Raw genomic sequence first — 22,277 nt, 5'->3', positions numbered from 1 at the left:
TGGTCTTGCTGGAGTTGATCTGGAGGCGGTTCCGCTGGCACCATCCTAAGAAGTCCTGGTTCAGTTCCCTGTACTCCCTGTCATCATCGGCCGAGATGAGGCCGACGATCGCAGAGTCGTCAGAGAACTTTTGCAGGTGGCAGTTGGCAGAGTTGTGTTTGAAGTCCGATGTGTAGATGGAGAAGAGGAATGGAGCCAGAACGGTTCCCTGTGGAGCCCCTGTGCTGCAGGACACCCGATCTGACTCACACTCCCGTATCCGCACATACTGTGGACGGTTGGTGAGGTAGTCCAGGATCCATGCAGTGAGGTGGTGTTCCACCCCGGTCTGCTTCAGCTTGTCCCTCAGGAGCAAAGGCTGAATGGTGTTGAAGGCACTGGAGAAGTCGTAGAACATGACTCTCACAGTGCTTCCAGCCTTTTCCAGGTGAGAGAGGCATCTCTGCAGCAGGAAGATGACGGCGTCATCCACCCCGATGCCAGATTGGTAGGCGAACTGAAGTGGGTCCAGGGATGAGCTCACCAGGGGGCGGAGATGGACATGGACCAGCCTCTCCAGGGTCCTTCATCAGGTGGGATGTCAATGCCACCGGCCTATAGCTGTTGAGGTCCTTGGGCCGCGGGGTCTTTGGTACCGGTACCACGCAGGATGTCTTCCATAGCTGTGGTACTTTCCCCAGCCTCAAGCTCAAGTTGAAGATGTGCTCCGCTATCCCGCACAGTTGGTCTGCGCAGGATTTGAGGAGCCTTGAGCTGATGCCATCTGGACCCGTGGCCTTCCTCACCTTGATCCTCCTCAGTTCCTTCCTCACCTGGTGACGGTACACGCTGGGGGGTGTGGTGCTGTGAGGTGTTGGAGTGGGGGTGGGTTGCCGGTCGTAGAGTGCTGAGTATGAGTATGAGAGGTGTGAAGGGGGGCCGAGTGCTGTAGAAAGGGGGGAGGTGCAGGGGGAGGGGGGGGCAATAATCCGCAGGGGGTGCAAAAGATGGGGGCTGCAGCGGCCGCAGCAGGGAGGTCTGGGTGGGGGGAGGATGGCTGGTCAAATCTGTTAAAAAATGAGTTCAGATCATTCACCCACTTATGGTCCCCCTCAGGCTGTTTGTTGAGCCCCTTGAACCCAGAAATCGCCTTGCCCTTCCAGACCCCGATGGTGTTGTTCTGCTGCAGCTGGTCTTCCATCCTGGTCCTGTAGACATCTTTACCCTCCCTGATCTCCACCCTCAGCTCCCTCTGCACAGTCCTCAGCGCCTCCTTGTTGCCAGATCTAAAGACCCTCTTCTTCTCCTTGAGGAGGGCCTTTATCTTTGGAGAGATCCAGGGTTTGCCATTTGAGAAGCACCGTACAGTCCTGGTGGGTACGGTGTTCTCAACACAGAAGTTGATGTAGTCTGTGATGCAGTCGGTGAGACCGTCGATGTCTTCCCCATGGGCATCACTGAATACCTCCCACACAGTTGTCTCAAAACAGTCCTTGTGCTTTTATTCTTGTCTTCTGAATCGTCTCTGTGTAACTTCCAGTCCTCCTGTCACTGTGTTTATCTTTACGGACTAGTCCATTTCATGGTGAAAGTAGGGGGTGTAGGGACACGACAGATAACCATGAACTGGACATTTTAACTTCAACGTTTCAACGTATTTCATAAGAATATTAATACAATTGACCATGCTTCTGAAGCGTTCATGATGATAAGGGGCTTTTTCTTTTTGGTTGGGGGCCCCCCTACTACGACCACTGGTAGGGGGCCCCAAGCAGCCGCCTACCTATGCCTCTATGTTAAGACCGCCATGGGGGAGCGTGAACGGAGGGCTGTGATTGGCGTCGAGCAGCAGCCACATGGAGGACCGTGAGCCGGGGACCAGCTAGCGGCGGAGCCGCGAGGGGTTCGCAGAGGACGGCGCCGCCGGCGAGAAGAAGGGAGGCAGGACGGAGTTTCCATTCCAGCTGTGGTCGCTAGCAGCTGGACAGCAGGGCTTCTAGTAGGACTGCAGCCATCGCTCTCTCTGGGGACCGTGAGTACTGACCCCCGTGATGAGGAGGGTTTAGGACTGCAGCCATCGCTCTCTCTGGGGACCGTGAGCACTGACCCCCGTGATGAGGAGGGTTTAGGACTGCAGCCATCGCTCTCTCTGGGGGACCGTGAGCACTGACCCCCGTGATGAGGAGGGTTTAGGACTGCAGCCATCGCTCTCTCTGGGGGACCGTGAGTACTGACCCCCGTGATGAGGAGGGTTTAGAACTGCAGCCATCGCTCTCTCTGGGGACCGTGAGTACTGACCCCCGTGATGAGGAGGGTTTAGGACTGCAGCCATCGCTCTCTCTGGGGACCGTGAGTACTGACCCCCGTGATGAGGAGGGTTTAGGACTGCAGCCATCGCTCTCTCTGGGGGACCGTGAGTACTGACCCCCGTGATGAGGAGGGTTTAGGACTGCAGCCATCGCTCTCTCTGGGGGACCGTGAGTACTGACCCCCGTGATGAGAAGGGTTTAGGACTGCAGCCATCGCTCTCTCTGGGGACCGTGAGCACTGACCCCCGTGATGAGGAGGGTTTAGGACTGCAGCCATCGCTCTCTCTGGGGGACCGTGAGTACTGACCCCCGTGATGAGGAGGGTTTAGGACTGCAGCCATCGCTCTCTCTGGGGGACCGTGAGTACTGACCCCCGTGATGAGGAGGGTTTAGGACTGCAGCCATCGCTCTCTCTGGGGACCGTGAGCACTGACCCCCGTGATGAGGAGGGTTTAGGACTGCAGCCATCGCTCTCTCTGGGGACCGTGAGCACTGACCCCCGTGATGAGGAGGGTTTAGGACTGCAGCCATCGCTCTCTCTGGGGGACCGTGAGTACTGATCCCCGTGATGAGGAGGGTTTAGGACTGCAGCCATCGCTCTCTCTGGGGGACCGTGAGTACTGATCCCCGTGATGAGGAGGGTTTAGGACTGCAGCCATCGCTCTCTCTGGGGACCGTGAGTACTGACCCCCGTGATGAGGAGGGTTTAGGACTGCAGCCATCGCTCTCTCTGGGGACCGTGAGTACTGACCCCCGTGATGAGGAGGGTTTAGGACTGCAGCCATCGCTCTCTCTGGGGACCGTGAGCACTGACCCCCGTGATGAGGAGGGTTTAGGACTGCAGCCATCGCTCTCTCTGGGGGACCGTGAGTACTGACCCCCGTGATGAGGAGGGTTTAGGACTGCAGCCATCGCTCTCTCTGGGGACCGTGAGCACTGACCCCCGTGATGAGGAGGGTTTAGGACTGCAGCCATCGCTCTCTCTGGGGACCGTGAGTACTGACCCCCGTGATGAGGAGGGTTTACATGAGCTCCAACCAGCCCGAGCACGGACTGTTAGCCCGGGTATTGTTGTGGGTTTCCTGTTCCCCTTGAAGTGTTGGATTAAATGTTCATGTGTGTTAATCCCCCGTGTCGGGGTGGAATTCCGCTGTTAGCAACCTGCTATATTTATAAAGTACACGAAGGGTTTAACCCGGGATATATATTTATATTAATGCATGGGAGTTGAGCCTTTTTCAATGCAACAGGGGGATGAGGCCCCTGGAACAGCTACTGAGAGGGGGGCTACAATAACAAAGTGCTGCATTCTGGGTAACGTCATCTTTTATAACAAAGTATTACGAATTTTGTCTTTTTGGAATTTATTTCTTGAAAGATTAGAATAAAAAACAAAAAAACATGTTTTAATTCATAATGTAACTTCCTGAAAGTATTACACTTTTTTTCCTTAAAATTTATAAAAACCTCCTTAGGAAATGTTGCATTGTGGGTACAGTAGTGTTTTATTTGGTCACATCTGATGAATCTGCTTAATTGAGTCTTATTTATTTAGAGTTTTATTTTTTAAATGAATTGTGTTTTTTTTCATGACAATAAATAAATATTTCTTTGAGTGCAGATTGTGATGATTTAGTAATGTGAATAATTATTTGTTAATTATTTTTTTGTAATGATTATAGCAATACAAATATTGGAAGTAGAGTATAAACTCTGATAACACTCAAATATGAAATACATATAAACATTTACTAAAGTACCAGACTTTGGTATACATCTGAGGTACTTTGAGTATTTTGTATTATACATTAAACTACAAGCAGTATATAAAGTCATTTAAATAAGCTCCATCTTTATTTAACGTGTATTATTTATTATTATTATGTAGTATTATTGTTTCTGTTATAACATATTATTCATAAGTACTTTTACTGTTGGAAGTTGATATTTTAATGATGATACTTGTGTACTTTTACTTTATGTTGTAACCGAGTACTTCTACACTTTGGTATTCATGTTTTTACTGAAGTAAATTACATCTTATATCATTATTAAAAATAATTATATAATAATTATAATAATAATAATAATAATAATAATAATAATAGGGGCAGTGGTCAGCATTGTCTCCTCACAAGAGGGTTCTTCTGCACGTTCTCCCGTGGCAGCGTGGGTTCCCTTTGGGTTCTCCGGTTCCTCCCACAGTCCAAAGACATCAGCTCAGGTTAAACGGCCCGTAAGTGTGAATGGTTTATGATTATATATTTATATATGAGATACACTGAATATATTATTATATATTTATATATGAGATACATTATATATATTATAATTATATATGAGATACACTGAATATATTATTACATATTTATATATGAGATACATTATATATATTATAATTATATATGAGATACACTGAATATATTATTATATATTTATATATGAGATACATTATATATATTATAATTATATATGAGATACACTGAATATATTATAATATATTTATATATGAGATACACTGAATATATTATTATATATTTATATATGAGATACATTATATATATTATAATTATATGAGATACACTGAATATATAATTATATATTTATATATGAGATACACTGAATATATTATTAGATATTTATATATGAGATACATTATATATATTATAATTATATGAGATACACTGAATATATTATAATTATATATTTATATATGAGATACACTGAATATATTATTATATATTTATATATGAGATACATTATATATATTATAATTATATGAGATACACTGAATATATAATTATATATTTATATATGAGATACACTGAATATATTATTAGATATTTATATATGAGATACATTATATATATTATAATTATATATTTATATATGAGATACATTGAATATATTATTATATATTTATATATGAGATACATTATATATATTATAATTATATATGAGATACACAGAATATATTATATATTTATATATGAGATACATTATATATATTATAATTATATATTTATATATGAGATACACTGAATATAATATTATATATTTATATATGAGATACATTTTATATATATTATAATTATATATGAGATACACTGAATATATTATAATTATATATTTAAATATGAGATATCATAGATAATTTATTATCACAGGTTTGTTCCTTCAAATCAATCGTTGTCCTTTTTTTTCTGTCCGAAGCTTTCAAGGAGTCAAAGTGATTTTTATTATAAGACAAAGAGACAGAAGACGAAGAGACAAAGAGACAGAAGACGAAGAGACAAAGAGATAGAAGACAAAGAGACAGAAGACAAAGAGACAGAAGACGAAGAGACAAAGAGACAGAAGACAAAGAGACAAAGAGACAGAAGACAAAGAGACAGAAGACAAAGAGACAGAAGACAAAGAGACAAAGAGACAGAAGACAAAGAGACAAAGAGACAGAAGACAAAGAGACAAAGAGACAGAAGACAAAGAGACAGAAGACGAAGAGACAAAGAGATAGAAGACAAAGAGACAGAAGACAAAGAGACAGAAGACGAAGAGACAAAGAGACAGAAGACAAAGAGACAAAGAGACAGAAGACAAAGAGACAGAAGACAAAGAGACAGAAGACGAAGAGACAAAGAGACAAGAGACAGAAGACGAAGAGACAAAGAGACAAGAGACAGAAGACGTCAGAGTGGAGACACTCAGTCTGTCCGCTAGATGGAAGCAGAGAGCTCTTATTAAAGATCAATACATAAACCAGAAGAAATGTTCTGTAATTAAAGTGTTGCACATTCTGAAACATTAGAGCTTTTATTTTCACAAGATACTAAACAACCACCATAATAATAATAATAATAATAATGATCATTATCATTATTATTGTGGTTTTAATTTTTATCATCATTATCATATTTTTTATTTTTTGCATTTTAATGTTCGTAATTATTAATATTACTATTACTATCAATATTATCATTACCGTTCCTTTGTTATTGATGTCTTAAATGCTGTCGCAGAAAAGAAAACACTAATTTGCATTAAATAATATTATTATTAACAATAAAACTGTTGCAGGTTTTTTTATTGAGAAAACTCAATTAAACAAAGAATGCAATCTTGATCTAAAAGTAACTATTAGTATTAGTAAATCCTTTTAAAATAGTTTTGAATGTACTTAGAATAAGTCAGATCTGATGCCCCCAGTGGTCTGAGATTAAACTAATATAATAAAGATAATTATAATAATATCTTGATATAACATAAAGCTAAACAAAAGTGAAATTATAAAAGCCTGTTAAATTATATTTATATTAATATTCAGACCTGGGATTAATGAATTTAATACATTTTAAAATATCGAAATCACCTGAACAACCAAATGAAATAGCGCCTTCTCTTTCTGGAAAGAGCGAGATGAAAGAAAGTAGGATATTATAATATTCAATAAAGCTCAACAACGAGAGACGGAACTAAACCGGAAACGGTTCTTTCAAAACAAAACCACGAATGTCAAAGTTTAATATCTTTTTTTTATTAATCGAACATGTTTGCAGGTATATTTAATCTTAACAGCAACATATGTGGACCACTACCCTGAACGCACCACGACCTGTGGCATAATGACATAATATTAATAATAATTATTGTTTTTATTATTGTTGTTGTTACTATTAGTTTTAAATTTTAAATTATTGGTATTATCATTATTTTTATAATAATATTAATATGAATACTTATTATCATTATTATTATTATGATATGACTATTATTATAGTAATATTTGGAGGAGATTATTCGATCATCATGTTCATTAACTAATCAATTAACGACTAATATATATTTTAAAAGTTATATATATATATATATATATATATATATATATATATTTAGCACACGGTTAAAAGAAGTGACTCAATTCAATTTTGTGGAATAGATATTGCTTTGTCGGCGATTATTGTGAAGGGCCGGACCGGATGTTCTGTCTGTCGTCGGGTGTAACTTGACACCGCGTCCACGTTCCGAAGAACGGAGCGGAGAGAATGTGGCATTCAGGGAGCAGAGGGAAAACCGGGAGGAGCGTCAACTCGCGATGCGTCGCACGAAAAAGTACTAAAAAAAACTCTAAAAGTACACAAATCTGTACTTTAATTAAACTTTAATCCAACACGTTTTGAAGTATCAACATTCCTGGAATATAAAAACTCGATTTTCTTTTTTCTGGAATATCAACACAAGGAATAAATAAAACTGCTCTGGAGAGTTTTTTCTTTCTTTTTTTTCTTCATAAAACTGGTCCGTGAAAATCTCGGGACGCGGAGAGTTTCTGCGGTGCTTTCACTCCCCAAACCGCGACCCAGGTAACGTAGTCCGGTTCACCGGAGACTGCAACTCATACTACCGCAGATGTGCTTTAAAGAAAACGGTCCCGACGGAGAACTCCCGCCCGCTTCGGTGCAAAGGTCGCCCGTCGTCGGCTCGCCGGACTCCGGCCGCGGCTCCACCGTTCACTCCCCTAAACACTCCCGTCGCGAGCCGCGTTCACGAGCCGTGTATTAGTACACGAGCCGTGTATTAGTACACGAGTTATTAGTTCACGAGTTGTGTATTAGTACACGAGTTGTGTATTAGTACACGAGTTGTGTATTAGTACACGAGTTGTGTATTAGTACACGAACTGTTGTAGTATTCAACCGGTGAAACACGCCGTTAACTTACTTCAACGTACGCGGGGAGCATTTGGGGTCGGGACCGGAACCGGGTCCCCCCCATCGCGGTCCTTCTGATCGAAGATCTCGCTCGGAGACGCTCGGAGACGCTCGGAGACGCTCGGCTCCGAGGCGCCGCGGCCGGAAACACGCGTCGTGTTGAGTTTACCTGCTTTATGACGCCGGGAAGTTAGATCTAGTGACTCTGGGACCGGGATCTGGTCCGGAACCAGGTCTACATAAAGGGCTCACATCGAAGCTTGTGAAGATGTAAGTGTCAACACTTGTTGTGTAATCATAAAGTGTCAACACTTGTTGTGTAATCATAAAGTGTCAACACTTGTTGTGTAATCATAAAGTGTCAACACTTGTTGTGTAAACATAAAGTGTCAACACTTGTTGTGTAAACACTCAGTTGGTGAATTCCCATGACGCTTCACCGTGACGTCACGAGCTGTCAAGAGGTTCTTGTTTGAGGAGTGATTTGTTCCTCCTGTCATGACGCAGTGGAAGGCCTGGGGGGCGGAGCTTGATGGGGGCGGGGCTTCATGGGGGGGTGGGGGGCTGCTGGTTATGTAATGAAACCAGTTGCAACCAGGACAGAGCAAGCAGACCGCCATGTCTATGTGGACTCAGTGATCCGGCTCCGTTCTGTGTGCAGCAACACTTTGGTTGTTGTTGTTGTTGTTGTTGTTTCTTTGAGGCCTTCTGCTGCAGCCGGGACCCTGTCCTCGTGCAGAGACCTGGACCGTGTCCTCGTGCAGAGACCTGGACCGTGTCCTCGTGCAGAAACCTGGACTGTGTCCTCGTGCAGAGACCTGGACCCTGTTCTCTTGCAGAGACCTGGACCCTGTCCTCGTGCAGAGACCTGGACCCTGTCCTTGTGGAGAGACCTGGACCCTGTCCTCGTGCAGAGACCTGGACCCTGTCCTCGTGCAGAGACCTGGACCGTGTCCTCGTGCAGAGACCTGGACCCTGTTCTCTTGCAGAGACCTGGACCCTGTCCTTGTGGAGAGACCTGAACCTTGTCCTCGTGCAGAGACCTGGACCTTGTCCTCGTGCAGAGACCTGGACCGTGTCCTCGTGCAGAGACCTGGACCCTGTCCTCGTGCAGAGACCTGGACCGTGTCCTCGTGCAGAGACCTGGACCCTGTTCTCTTGCAGAGACCTGGACCCTGTCCTCGTGCAGAGACCTGGACCCTGTTCTCTTGCAGAGACCTGGACCCTATTCTCTTGCAGAGACCTGGACCTTGTCCTCATGCCGAGACCTGGACCCTGTTCTCTTGCAGAGACCTGGACCCTGTCCTCGTGCAGAGACCTGGACCCTGTCCTCGTGGAGAGACCTGGACCTTGTCCTCGTGCAGAGACCTGGACCTTGTCCTCGTGCAGAGACCTGGACCGTGTCCTCGTGCAGAGACCTGGACCCTGTTCTCTTGCAGAGACCTGGACCCTGTCCTCGTGCAGAGACCTGGACCCTGTTCTCTTGCAGAGACCTGGACCCTGTCCTCGTGCAGAGACCTGGACCCTGTCCTCGTGGAGAGACCTGGACCTTGTCCTCATGCAGAGACCTGGACCCTGTCCTCGTGCAGAGACCTGGACCCTGTCCTCGTGCAGAGACCTGGACCCTGTCCTCGTGCAGAGACCTGGACCGTGTCCTCGTGCAGAGACCTGGACCCTGTTCTCTTGCAGAGACCTGGACCCTGTCCTCGTGCAGAGACCTGGACCTTGTCCTCATGCCAAGACCTGGACCCTGTTCTCTTGCAGAGACCTGGACCCTGTCCTCGTGCAGAGACCTGGACCGTGTCCTCGTGCAGAGACCTGGACCCTGTCCTCGTGCAGAGACCTGGACCGTGTCCTCGTGCAGAGACCTGGACCCTGTCCTCGTGCAGAGACCTGGACCCTGTCCTCGTGCAGAGACCTGGACCGTGTCCTCGTGCAGAGACCTGGACCCTGTTCTCTTGCAGAGACCTGGACCCTGTCCTCGTGCAGAGACCTGGACCCTGTTCTCTTGCAGAGACCTGGACCCTATTCTCTTGCAGAGACCTGGACCTTGTCCTCATGCCGAGACCTGGACCCTGTTCTCTTGCAGAGACCTGGACCCTGTCCTCGTGCAGAGACCTGGACCCTGTCCTTGTGGAGAGACCTGGACCTTGTCCTCGTGCAGAGACCTGGACCTTGTCCTCGTGCAGAGACCTGGACCGTGTCCTTGTGCAGAGACCTGGACCCTGTTCTCTTGCAGAGACCTGGACCGTGTCCTCGTGCAGAGACCTGGACCCTGTTCTCTTGCAGAGACCTGGACCCTGTCCTCGTGCAGAGACCTGGACCCTGTCCTCGTGGAGAGACCTGGACCCTGTCCTCGTGCAGAGACCTGGACCCTGTCCTCGTGCAGAGACCTGGACCGTGTCCTCGTGCAGAGACCTGGACCGTGTCCTCGTGCAGAGACCTGGACCCTGTTCTCTTGCAGAGACCTAGACCCTGTCCTCGTGCAGAGACCTGGACCCTGTCCTCGTGCAGAGACCTGGACCGTGTCCTCATGCCGAGACCTGGACCCTGTTCTCTTGCAGAGACCTGGACCCTGTCCTCGTGCAGAGACCTGGACCCTGTTCTCTTGCAGAGACCTGGACCCTGTCCTCGTGCAGAGACCTGGACCCTGTCCTCGTGCAGAGACCTGGACCCTGTCCTCTTGTAGCTGAGAGTTGTTCCTGTGCAGCGAGCTGGAAGAGTTTAAGTAGCTGGTGCTCTGCCACAGCCTGAGGGGGGGCGACATGATGATGGGGGAGGGGGCGACATGATGGGGGGGGGGACATGATGGTGGGGGAGGGGGGCGATATGATGATGGGGGAGGGGGCGACATGATGATGGGGGGAGGGGGCGACATGATGGTGGGGGGACATGATGGTGGGGGAGGGGGGCGATATGATGGGGGAGGGGGCGACATGATAGGGGGAGGGGGCGACATGATGATGGGGGAGGGGGCGACATGATGGTGGGGGGACATGATGGTGGGGGAGGGGGGCGATATGATGGGGGAGGGAGCGACATGATGAGGGGGCGACATGATGATGGGGGGAGGGGGCGACATGATGGGGGGGCGACATGATGATGGGGGAGGGGGCGACATGATGATGGGGGAGGGGGCGACATGATGGTGGGGGAGGGGGGCGATATGATGATGGGGGAGGGGGCGATATGATGGGGGAGGGAGCGACATGATGAGGGGGCGACATGATGATGGGGGGAGGGGGCGACATGATGGGGGGGCGACATGATGATGGGGGAGGGGGCGACATGATGATGGGGGAGGGGGCGACATGATGGTGGGGGAGGGGGGCGATATGATGATGGGGGAGGGGGCGACATGATGGGGGCGACATGATGAGGGGGCGACATGATGAGGGGGCGACATGATGATGGGGAAGGGGGCGACATGATGGGGGGGACATGATGAGGGGGCGACATGATGAGGGGGCGACATGATGATGGGGGAGGGGGCGACATGATGGGGGCGACATGATGATGGGGGGACATGATGAGGGGGCGACATGATGAGGGGGCGACATGATGGGGGAGGGGGCGACATGATGGTGGGGGGACATGATGATGGGGGATGGGGCGACATGATGGGGGGGAAGGGGGCGACATGATGGGGGGAAGGGGGCGACATGATGGTGGGGGAGGGGGCGACATGATGGTGGGGGGACATGATGATGGGGGATGGAGCGACATGATGATGGGGAGGGGGCGACATGATGATGGGGGAGGGGGCGACATGATGGTGGGGGAGGGGGCGACATGATGGTGGGGGGACATGATGATGGGGGATGGGGCGACATGATGATGGGGGAGGGGGCGACATGATGATGGGGGAGGGGCGACATGATGATGGGGCGACATGATGGGGGAGGGGGCGACATGATGGTGGGGGGACATGATGATGGGGCGACATGATGATGGGGGAGGGGGCAACATGATGATGGGGGATGGGGCGACATGATGATGGGGAAGGGGGCGACATGATGGGGGGGGACATGATGATGGGGCGACATGATGATGGGGAAGGGGGCGACATGATGGGGGGAAGGGGGCGACATGATGATGGGGAAGGGGGCGACATGATGATGGGGGATGGGGCGACATGATGGGGGCGACATGATGATGGGGGACATGATGATGGGGAAGGGGGCGACATGATGGGGGGGAAGGGGGCGACATGATGATGGGGGATGGGGCGACATGATGATGGGGAACGGGGCGACATGATGATGGGGGAGGGGGCAACATGATAATGGGGGATGGGGCGACATGATGATGGGGGAGGGGGCAACATGATGATGGGGGATGGGGCGACATGATGATGGGGAAGGGGGCGACATGATGGTGGGGGGACATGATGATGGGGCGACATGATGATGGGGAAGGGGGCGACATGATGGTGGGGGGACATGATGATGGGGCGACATGATGATGGGGAAGGGGGCGACATGATGGGGGGGAAGGGGGCGACATGATGATGGGGAAGGGGGCGACATGATGATGGGGGATGGGGCAACATGATGATGGGGGATGGGGCGACATGATGATGGGGGAGGGGGCGACATGATGGGGGGGAAGGGGGCGACATGATGATGGGGGATGGGGCGACATGATGATGGGGAAGGGGGCGACATGATGGGGGGGAAGGGGGCAACATGATGGTGGGGGGACATGATGATGGGGCGACATGATGATGGGGAAGGGGGCGACATGATGGGGGGGAAGGGGGCGATATGATGATGGGGGAGGGGGCGACATGATGGTGGGGGGACATGATGATGGGGCGACATGATGATGGGGAAGGGGGCGACATGATGGGGGGGAAGGGGGCGACATGATGATGGGGAAGGGGGCGACATGATGGTGGGGGGACATGATGATGGGGCGACATGATGATGGGGAAGGGGGCGACATGATGATGGGGAAGGGGGCGACATGATGGGGCGACATGATTGGGGGTATAATGGGGGGCATGATGGGGAGGGGCAACATGATGGGAGGTATTATGGGGGGGCATGATGGGGAGGGGCAACATGATGGGAGGTATTATGGGGGCATGATGGGGAGGGGCAACATGATGGGAGGTATTATGGGGGCATGATGGGAGGGGCAACATGATGGGAGGTATTATGGGGGCATGATGGGGAGGGGCAACATGATGGGAGGTATTATGGGGGCATGATGGGAGGGGCAACATGATGGGAGGTATTATGGGGGCATGATGGGAGGGGCAACATGATGGGAGGTATTATGGGGGGCATGATGGGAGGGGCAACATGATGGGAGGTATTATGGGGGGCATGATGGGAGGGGCAACATGATGGGAGGTATTATGGGGGCATGATGGGAGGTATTATGGGGGAGTCAGGTGGTTCCCCCTCAGGTCTGCTCGGGTTTAAAAATTACAAATAACTGAGTTAGTGCAGTTAAAGTTTGTGTCTGTGTATCTGTGTGTGTGTCTCTGTGTGTGTTGTGTGTGTGTGTGTCTCTGTGTGTGTGTTGTGTGTGTGTGTGTGTGTGTGAGTGTGTGTGTGTCTCTGTGTGTGTGTGTGTGTGTGTCTGTGTGTGTGTGTGTGTGTGTCTCTGTGTGTGTTGTGTGAGTCTGTGTGTGTTGTGTGTGTGTGTCTGTGTGTGTGTGTCTGTGTGTGTGTGTGTGTGTCTCTGTGTGTGTTGTGTGTGTGAGTGTGTGTGTCTCTGTGTGTGTTGTGTGTGTGTGTGTGTGTGTGTCTGTGTGTGTGTGTGTGTGTCTCTGTGTGTGTGTTGTGTGTGTGTGTCTGTGTGTGTGTGTGTGTCTGTGTGTGTGTGTGTGTGTCTCTGTGTGTGTTGTGTGTGTGTGTCTCTGTGTGTGTGTTCTGTGTGTGTTGTGTGTGCGTGTCTCTGTGTGTGTGTTGTGTGTATGTGTGTGTGTGTGTGTGAGCGTGTGTGTGTCTCTGTGTGTGTTGTGTGTGTGTATCTCTGTGTGTGTGTTGTGTGTGTATGTGTGTGTGTGTGTGTGTCTGTGTGTGTGTTGTGTGTATGTGTGTGTATGTGTGTGTGTGTGTGTGAGCGTGTGTGTGTCTGTGTGTGTGTTGTGTGTGTGTGTGTGTGTATCTGTGTGTGTGTGTGTGTCTGTGTATCTGTGTGTGAGCGTATGTGTGTCTGTGTATCTGTGTGAGCGTGTGTGTGTTTGTGTATCTGTGTGTGTGTGTGTGTTAGCGTGTGTGTGTCTGTGTGTGTGTGTGTGTATCTGTGTGTGCGTGTGTGAGCTTGTGTGTGTCGGTGTATCTGTGTGTGTGTCTGTGTATCTGTGTGTGTGTCTGTGTATCTGTGTGTGTGTGTCTGTGTATCTGTGTGTGTATCTGTGTATCTGTGTGTGTGTGTCTGTGTATCTGTGTGTGTCTGTGTATCTGTCTGTGTGTTTGTGTATCTGTGTGTGTATCTGTGTATCTGTGTGTGTCTGTGTATCTGTGTGTGTGTGTGTATCTGTGTGTGTGTGTGTGTGTGTGAGCATGTGTGTGTCTGTGTGTGTGAGCGTGTGTGTGTCTGTGTATCTGTGTGAGCGTGTGTGTATCTGTGTGTGTGTGTGTGTGTGTGTATCTGCGTGTGTGTATCTGTGTGTGTATCTGTGTGTGTGTGTGTATCTGTGTGTGTATCTGTGTGTGTGTATCTGTGTGTGTATCTGTGTGTGTGTGTGTATCTGTGTGTGTATCTGTGTGTGTGTGTGTATCTGTGTGTGTATCTGTGTGTGTGTCTGTGTATCTGTGTCTGTGTGCGTGTGTGTGTGTGTGTGTATCTGTGTGTGTGTGTGTGAGCGTGTGTGTGTGTGTATCTGTGTGTGAGCGTGTGTGTGTGTGTGTGTGTCTGTGTGTGTGTGTGTGTTTCACTTTCTGAGTGTCAATAATAATCTTTAATGTCTCGTGACCTCTGACCTCCAACAGTAAACAGCTGAGATCAAATATTTCAGCCGTTCTTTTCTTGCGGCTCTCGTTTCCTAAAAAGAGACTTGAAGCGGATTGGGTCCGATGAGGGATTAGACGGGATCAGGATCTGATAAGTGGATTCAGGACTGGATTTGGGGTTTAGAAGATGCTCCTGAACCCAGAGCCGTCATCCTGTTACTGGATTCTCTCTGATCTGGGTTCTCTCCTCTTTTTCAGTCCTGAACCACTCTGAGTCTGGTTCTGCTTCCTGGCGGTCCGCCTGGGGGGGGTGGGGGGGGGTCCTACCTGAGGCAGGTCTCCATGTCCACAACGCTCAGCATGGGGCTTTGAAGTGGACCTAAAGAAGCCCGGTTCAGATCCGAGGAGCAGAAGTAGGAGCATGGGAAAGGAGCAGGACCTGCTGCAGGCGGTGAAGACCGGAGACCTGCTGTCCACCCAGAAGCTGCTCTCCAAGCTCAAAGCCAACCGGAACAGTGAGTACACCCCAAGCTTTTATTCTGAAATACGGCTGATAACCAAAAGGGGGTCTCCCGGGCTCCTGTCCAGGGTGGATCCATGAAGACCTGGTTCAACACAGTCTAGTCTGAAGTGGGATTAGAGATGAGAAAAGAACAGACAATAACAACATGATGATGAACATAAACAAATTATTCTTGTCTCTTACTCTGATGGTTCCTCTGATAGTTCCTCTGGTGGTTCCTCTGATAGTTCCTCTGATGGTTCCTCTGATGGTCTCTTTGATGGTTCCTCTGATGGTCTCTTTGATAGTTCCTCTGATGGTCTCTTTGATAGTTCCTCTGATGGTTTCTCTGATGGTCTCTTTGATGGTTCCTCTGATGGTCTCTTTGATAGTTCCTCTGATGGTTTCTCTGATGGTCTCTTTGATGGTTCCTCTGAAGGTCTCTTTGATAGTTCCTCTGATGGTTTCTCTGATGGTCTCGTTGATGGTTCCTCTGATGGTCTCTTTGATAGTTCCTCTGATGGTCTCTTTGATAGTTCCTCTGATGGTTCCTCTGATGGTCTCTTTTATAGTTCCTCTGATGGTTTCTCTGATGGTCTCTTTGATGGTTCCTCTGAAGGTCTCTTTGATAGTTCCTCTGATGGTTTCTCTGATGGTCTCTTTGATAGTTCCTCTGATGGTTCCTCTGAAGGTCTCTTTGATAGTTCCTCTGATGGTTCCTCTGATGGTCTCTTTGATAGTTCCTCTGATGGTTCCTCTGATGGTCTCTTTGATAGTTCCTCTGATGGTTTCTCTGATGGTTTGTATGATGGTGATGGTAAAAAAGGTAAGAAACCTTCAGGAGAGCAACAGAGGAGGATCCCTCTCCCCGGATGGACAGATGAATAGATGTCATGTGACCAGATGAACACTAGATGTCATGTGACCAGATGAACACTAGATGTCATGTGACCAGGTGAACAATAGATGTCATGTGACCAGATGAACACTAGATGTCATGTGACCAGGTGAACAATAGATGTCATGTGACCAGATGAACAATAGATGTCATGTGACCAGATGAACACTAGATGTCATGTGACCAGATGAACACTAGATGTCATGTGACCAGGTGAACAATAGATGTCATGTGACCAGGTGAACAATAGATGTCATGTGACCAGGTGAACAATAGATGTCATGTGACCAGATGAACACTAGATGTCATGTGACCAGGTGAACAATAGATGTCATGTGACCAGATGAACAATAGATGTCATGTGACCAGATGAACACTAGATGTCATGTGACCAGATGAACAATAGATGTCATGTGACCAGATGAACAATAGATGTCATGTGACCAGGTGAACAATAGATGTCATGTGACCAGATGTCATGTGACCAGGTGAACAATAGATGTCATGTGACCAGATGAACAATAGATGTCATGTGACCAGATGAACACTAGATGTCATGTGACCAGGTGAACAATAGATGTCATGTGACCAGATGTCATGTGACCAGGTGAACAATAGATGTCATGTGACCAGATGAACACTAGATGTCATGTGACCAGATGAACACTAGATGTCATGTGACCAGGTGAACAATAGATGTCATGTGACCAGATGTCATGTGACCAGGTGAACAATAGATGTCATGTGACCAGATGAACAATAGATGTCATGTGACCAGATGAACACTAGATGTCATGTGACCAGATGAACACTAGATGTCATGTGACCAGATGAACAATAGATGTCATGTGACCAGATGAACACTAGATGTCATGTGACCAGATGAACACTAGATGTCATGTGACCAGGTGAACAATAGATGTCATGTGACCAGATGAACAATAGATGTCATGTGACCAGATGAACACTAGATGTCATGTGACCAGATGAACACTAGATGTCATGTGACCAGATGAACACTAGATGTCATGTGACCAGATGAACAATAGATGTCATGTTACCAGGTGAACAATAGATGTCATGTGACCAGATGAACAATAGATGTCATGTGACCAGATGAACAATAGATGTCATGTGTACAGAATGAACAATAGATGTCATGTGACCAGATGAACACTAGATTTCAGGACACATTGTCTATATTTCGGGACCTTTTATCTCTATTTCAGGACACATTGTCTATATTTCGGGACCTTTTATCTCTATTTCAGGACCTTTCATCTCTATATTTCGGAACCTTTTATCTCTATTTCAGGACACATTGTCTGTATTTTGGGACCTTTTATCTCTATTTCAGGACACATTGTCTCCATATTTCGGAACCTTTTACCTCTATTTCAGGACACATTGTCTCCATATTTCGGGACCTTTTATCTCTATTTCAGGACACATTGTCTCCATATTTCGGGACCTTTTATCTCTATTTCAGGACACATTGTCTCCATATTTCGGGACCTTTTATCTCTATTTTAGGACACATTGTCTCCATATTTCGGGACCTTTTATCTCTATTTCAGGACACATTGTCTCCATATTTCGGGACCTTTTATCTCTATTTCAGGACACATTGTCTCCATATTTCGGGACCTTTTATCTCTATTTTAGGACACATTGTCTCCATATTTCGGGACCTTTTATCTCTATTTCAGGACACATTGTCTCCATATTTCGGGACCTTTTATCTCTATTTCAGGACACATTGTCTCTATATTTCGGGACCTTTTATCTCTATTTCAGGACACATTGTCTCTATATTTCGGGACCTTTTATCTCTATTTCAGGACACATTGTCTCCATATTTCGGGACCTTTCCTGTGTTTTTATGTCCTCCTGACATCTGCCGATTCACTGTCTGCTGTCACTGAATCACAAGGAGCTCCCAGATGGTGTCCCGCCAGGATTAACAGGAATTATAGCATTGTGGGGGGGCCGGGCAGGGGAAGGGGGTCAGAAGCACACATCATCAGAATCAGAATCAGCTTTATTGGCCATGTACGTGTGCACATACATGGAATTTGACTCCGGTTAAACGTACACTCTCATCGTACAACATATTTAAATTACAATTACAAGTGACAGGATAAATATAAAGACATTAAAGACAACAATAGCAACATGTATGTACAACATAAACAACAACAGTGAATTGGGGATGTAGTGCAGAAATTGGTGATAGTGCAAGTAGTGCAGATGGAGGTGATTAATCGTTCATCAGAGCGCCCCCCAGAGGGAAGAAGCTGTTCCTGTGTCTGGTGGTTTTAGTGTACAGTGCTCTGTAGCGCCCCCCAGAGGGAAGAAGCTGTTCCTGTGTCTGGTGGTTTTAGTGTACAGTGCTCTGTAGCGCCCCCCAGAGGGAAGAAGCTGTTCCTGTGTCTGGTGGTTTTAGTGTACAGTGCTCTGTAGCGCCCCCAGAGGGAAGAAGCTGTTCCTGTGTCTGGTGGTTTTTTCGTACAGTGCTCTGTAGCGCCCCCCAGAGGGAAGAAGCTGTTCCTGTGTCTGGTGGTTTTTTTCGTACAGTGCTCTGTAGCGCCCCCCAGAGGGAAGAAGCTGTTCCTGTGTCTGGTGGTTTTTTCGTACAGTGCTCTGTAGCGCCCCCCAGAGGGAAGAAGCTGTTCCTGTGTCTGGTGGTTTTTTCGTACAGTGCTCTGTAGCGCCCCCCAGAGGGAAGAAGCTGTTCCTGTGTGTGGTGGTTTTTTCGTACAGTGCTCTGTAGTGCTCTTATTTTGAAGGATTCAGCACTCCTCTCTGAGCTCTTATTTTTAGTTAATTCCAGAACAGTTTACATTTTCTATAAAGTATTCATAGAACTGTTTTCTGTTTTTAAAGCACAATCCAAATATTAAAGTTGATATATTTTAAAATACGGGAAATGATGAGTTTCATTAATTTCTGTGATTGATGAGCTCTGAGATGTCGACAGCAATAAAGCTGCTTTATAATATTATTATTATTATTATTATTATTTTCTGTATCTCCATGAATGCTCGTTGTCTTTTTCTTTTTTAAATATAAATGTTTAATGAACATTTATTTAAAGTCTGTTTTAAAAGGACAACGTGAGAGTCTTTGTTTCGACATTAAAACTACAGTAAACAATTAATAATGATAATTAGTTGCAAATTAATTATAACATTACTAATATGAAGCTAATATGACGAAGAACACTATCTGTCTTGACTCGTTTGACACATATTGACTCGGTTTGACTCGTTTGACACATTTTGACTCGGTTTGACACATTGACTTGGTTTGACTCGTTTGACTTGGTTTGACTCTGACTCGGTTGACACATATTGACTCGGTTTGACTCTGACTCGGTTAGACTCGTTTGACTCGGTTTGACTCGTTTGACACATATTTACACACATTGACACATATTGACACATATTGACTCGGCTTGACTCGGTTTGACTTGTTTGACTCGGTTTGACTCGTTTGACACATATTGACACATATTTACACACATTGACACATATTGACACATATTGACTCGGCTTGACTCGGTTTGACTTGTTTGACTCGGTTTGACTCGTTTGACACATTGACTCGTTTTGACTCGGTTTGACTTGTTTGACTCGGTTTGACTCGTTTGACACATTGACTCGTTTTGACTCAGTTTGAGTCGGTTTGACTCGGTTTGACACATATTGACTTGGTTTGACTCGTTTGACTTGGTTTGACTCTGACTCGGTTGACACATATTGACTCGGTTTGACTCTGACTCGGTTAGACTCGTTTGACTCGGTTTGACTCTGACTCGGTTAGACTCGTTTGACTCGGTTTGACTCGTTTGACACATATTGACACATATTTACACACATTGACACATATTGACACATATTGACTCGGCTTGACTCGGTTTGACTTGTTTGACTCGGTTTAACTCGTTTGACACATATTGACTTGGTTTGACTCTGACTCGGTTTGACTTGTTTGACTCGGTTTGACTCGTTTGACACATATTGACACATATTTACACACATTGACACATATTGACACATATTGACTCGGCTTGACTCGGTTTGACTTGTTTGACTCGGTTTGACTCGTTTGACACATATTGACTCGGTTTGACTCTGACTCGGTTAGACTCGTTTGACTCGGTTTGACTCTGACTCGGTTAGACTCGTTTGACTCGGTTTGACACATATTGACACATATTTACACACATTGACACATATTGACACATATTGACTCGGCTTGACTCGGTTTGACTTGTTTGACTCGGTTTGACTCGTTTGACACATATTGACTTGGTTTGACTCTGACTCGGTTTGACTTGTTTGACTCGGTTTGACTCGTTTGACACATATTGACACATATTTACACACATTGACACATATTGACACATATTGACTCGGCTTGACTCGGCTTGACTCGGTTTGACTTGTTTGACTCGGTTTGACTCGTTTGACCCATATTGACTTGGTTTGACTTTGACTCGGTTTGACTTGTTTGACTCGGTTTGACTCGTTTGACACATATTGACTCGGTTTGACTCTGACTCGGTTTGACTCGTTTGACACATATTGACTCGGTTTGACTCGGTTTGACTCGTTTGACACATATTGACTCGGTTTGACTCGGTTTGACACATATTGACTCGGTTTGACTCGGTTTGACACATATTGACTCGGCTTGACTCGGTTTGACACATATTGACTCGGTTTGACTCAGCTTGACTCGGTTTGACTCGTTTGACACATATTGACACATATTGACTCGGCTTGACTCGGTTTGACTTGTTTGACTCGGTTTGACTCGTTTGACACATTGACTCGTTTTGACTCGGTTTGACTTGTTTGACTCGGTTTGACTCGTTTAACACATTGACTCGTTTTGACTCGGTTTGAGTCGGTTTGACTCGGTTTGACTTGTTTGACTCGGTTTGACTCGTTTAACACATTGACTCGTTTTGACTCGGTTTGAGTCGGTTTGACTCGGTTTGACACATATTGACTTGGTTTGACTCGTTTGACTTGGTTTGACTCTGACTCGGTTGACACATATTGACTCGGTTTGACTCTGACTCGGTTAGACTCGTTTGACTCGGTTTGACTCTGACTCGGTTAGACTCGTTTGACTCGGTTTGACTCGTTTGACACATATTGACACATATTTACACACATTGACACATATTGACACATATTGACTCGGCTTGACTCGGTTTGACTTGTTTGACTCGGTTTGACTCGTTTGACACATATTGACTCGGCTTGACTCTGACTCGGTTTGACTCGTTTGACACATATTGACTCGGTTTGACTCGGTTTGACTCGTTTGACACATATTGACTCGGTTTGACACATATTGACTCGGTTTGACTCGGTTTGACACATATTGACTCGGCTTGACTCTGACTCGGTTTGACTCGTTTGACACATATTGACTCGGTTTGACTCGTTTGACACATATTGACTCGGTTTGACTCGGTTTGACACATATTGACTCGGCTTGACTCGTTTGACACATATTGACTCGGTTTGACTCGGTTTGACACATATTGACTCGGCTTGACTCGGTTTGACACATATTGACTCGGTTTGACTCAGCTTGACTCGGTTTGACTCTGACTCGGTTTGACTCGTTTTACACATATTGACTCGGCTTGACTCGGTTTGACACATATTGACTCGGTTTGACTCAGCTTGACTCGGTTTGACTTGTTTGACTCGGTTTGACTCGTTTGACACATATTGACTCGTTTGACTCGGTTTGACTCGTTTGACTCGTCTTGACATTTCATTTCGCCTCCTCGTGTTTCTCTGATCTTTGTGAGAGCCTCCTCACTCTTCAGAGAAGCTTTGAAAAGAAAACAAGACAAATGTGAATCCAGTTTGAGGCTCCGTCCTGTGTTTCGTGTGTGTGTTTTTTAAGTTGTGTAGTGTGTATGTTGTGCAGTGTGTGTGC

The 22,277-nt window shown here is 46.8% G+C and overlaps 1 protein-coding gene across 3 annotated transcripts in view; it reads left to right on the top strand.

The window, feature by feature from the left end:
- Window positions 1-7,290: 7,290 nt before the first annotated feature.
- Window positions 7,291-22,277, top strand: part of LOC117734643 (caskin-2-like) — a 64,146-nt gene continuing 49,159 nt past the window's right edge. For all 3 annotated transcript variants that reach the window (XM_034538863.1, XM_034538862.1, XM_034538861.1), the window contains exons 1-2: window positions 7,291-7,648; window positions 15,166-15,422. In XM_034538863.1, the coding sequence (XP_034394754.1) occupies window positions 15,329-15,422 (94 nt within the window). In that variant the 5' untranslated portion in view covers window positions 7,291-7,648; window positions 15,166-15,328. The remainder of the gene's footprint in view (window positions 7,649-15,165; window positions 15,423-22,277) is intronic.

This window comes from Cyclopterus lumpus, chromosome 8 (genome assembly GCF_009769545.1).
Source record: "Cyclopterus lumpus isolate fCycLum1 chromosome 8, fCycLum1.pri, whole genome shotgun sequence".
Classification (NCBI taxonomy): Eukaryota; Metazoa; Chordata; class Actinopteri; order Perciformes; family Cyclopteridae; genus Cyclopterus; species Cyclopterus lumpus.
Note: the sequence above shows the minus strand (reverse complement) of the source record. Positions and strands in the feature narration are given on the sequence as shown.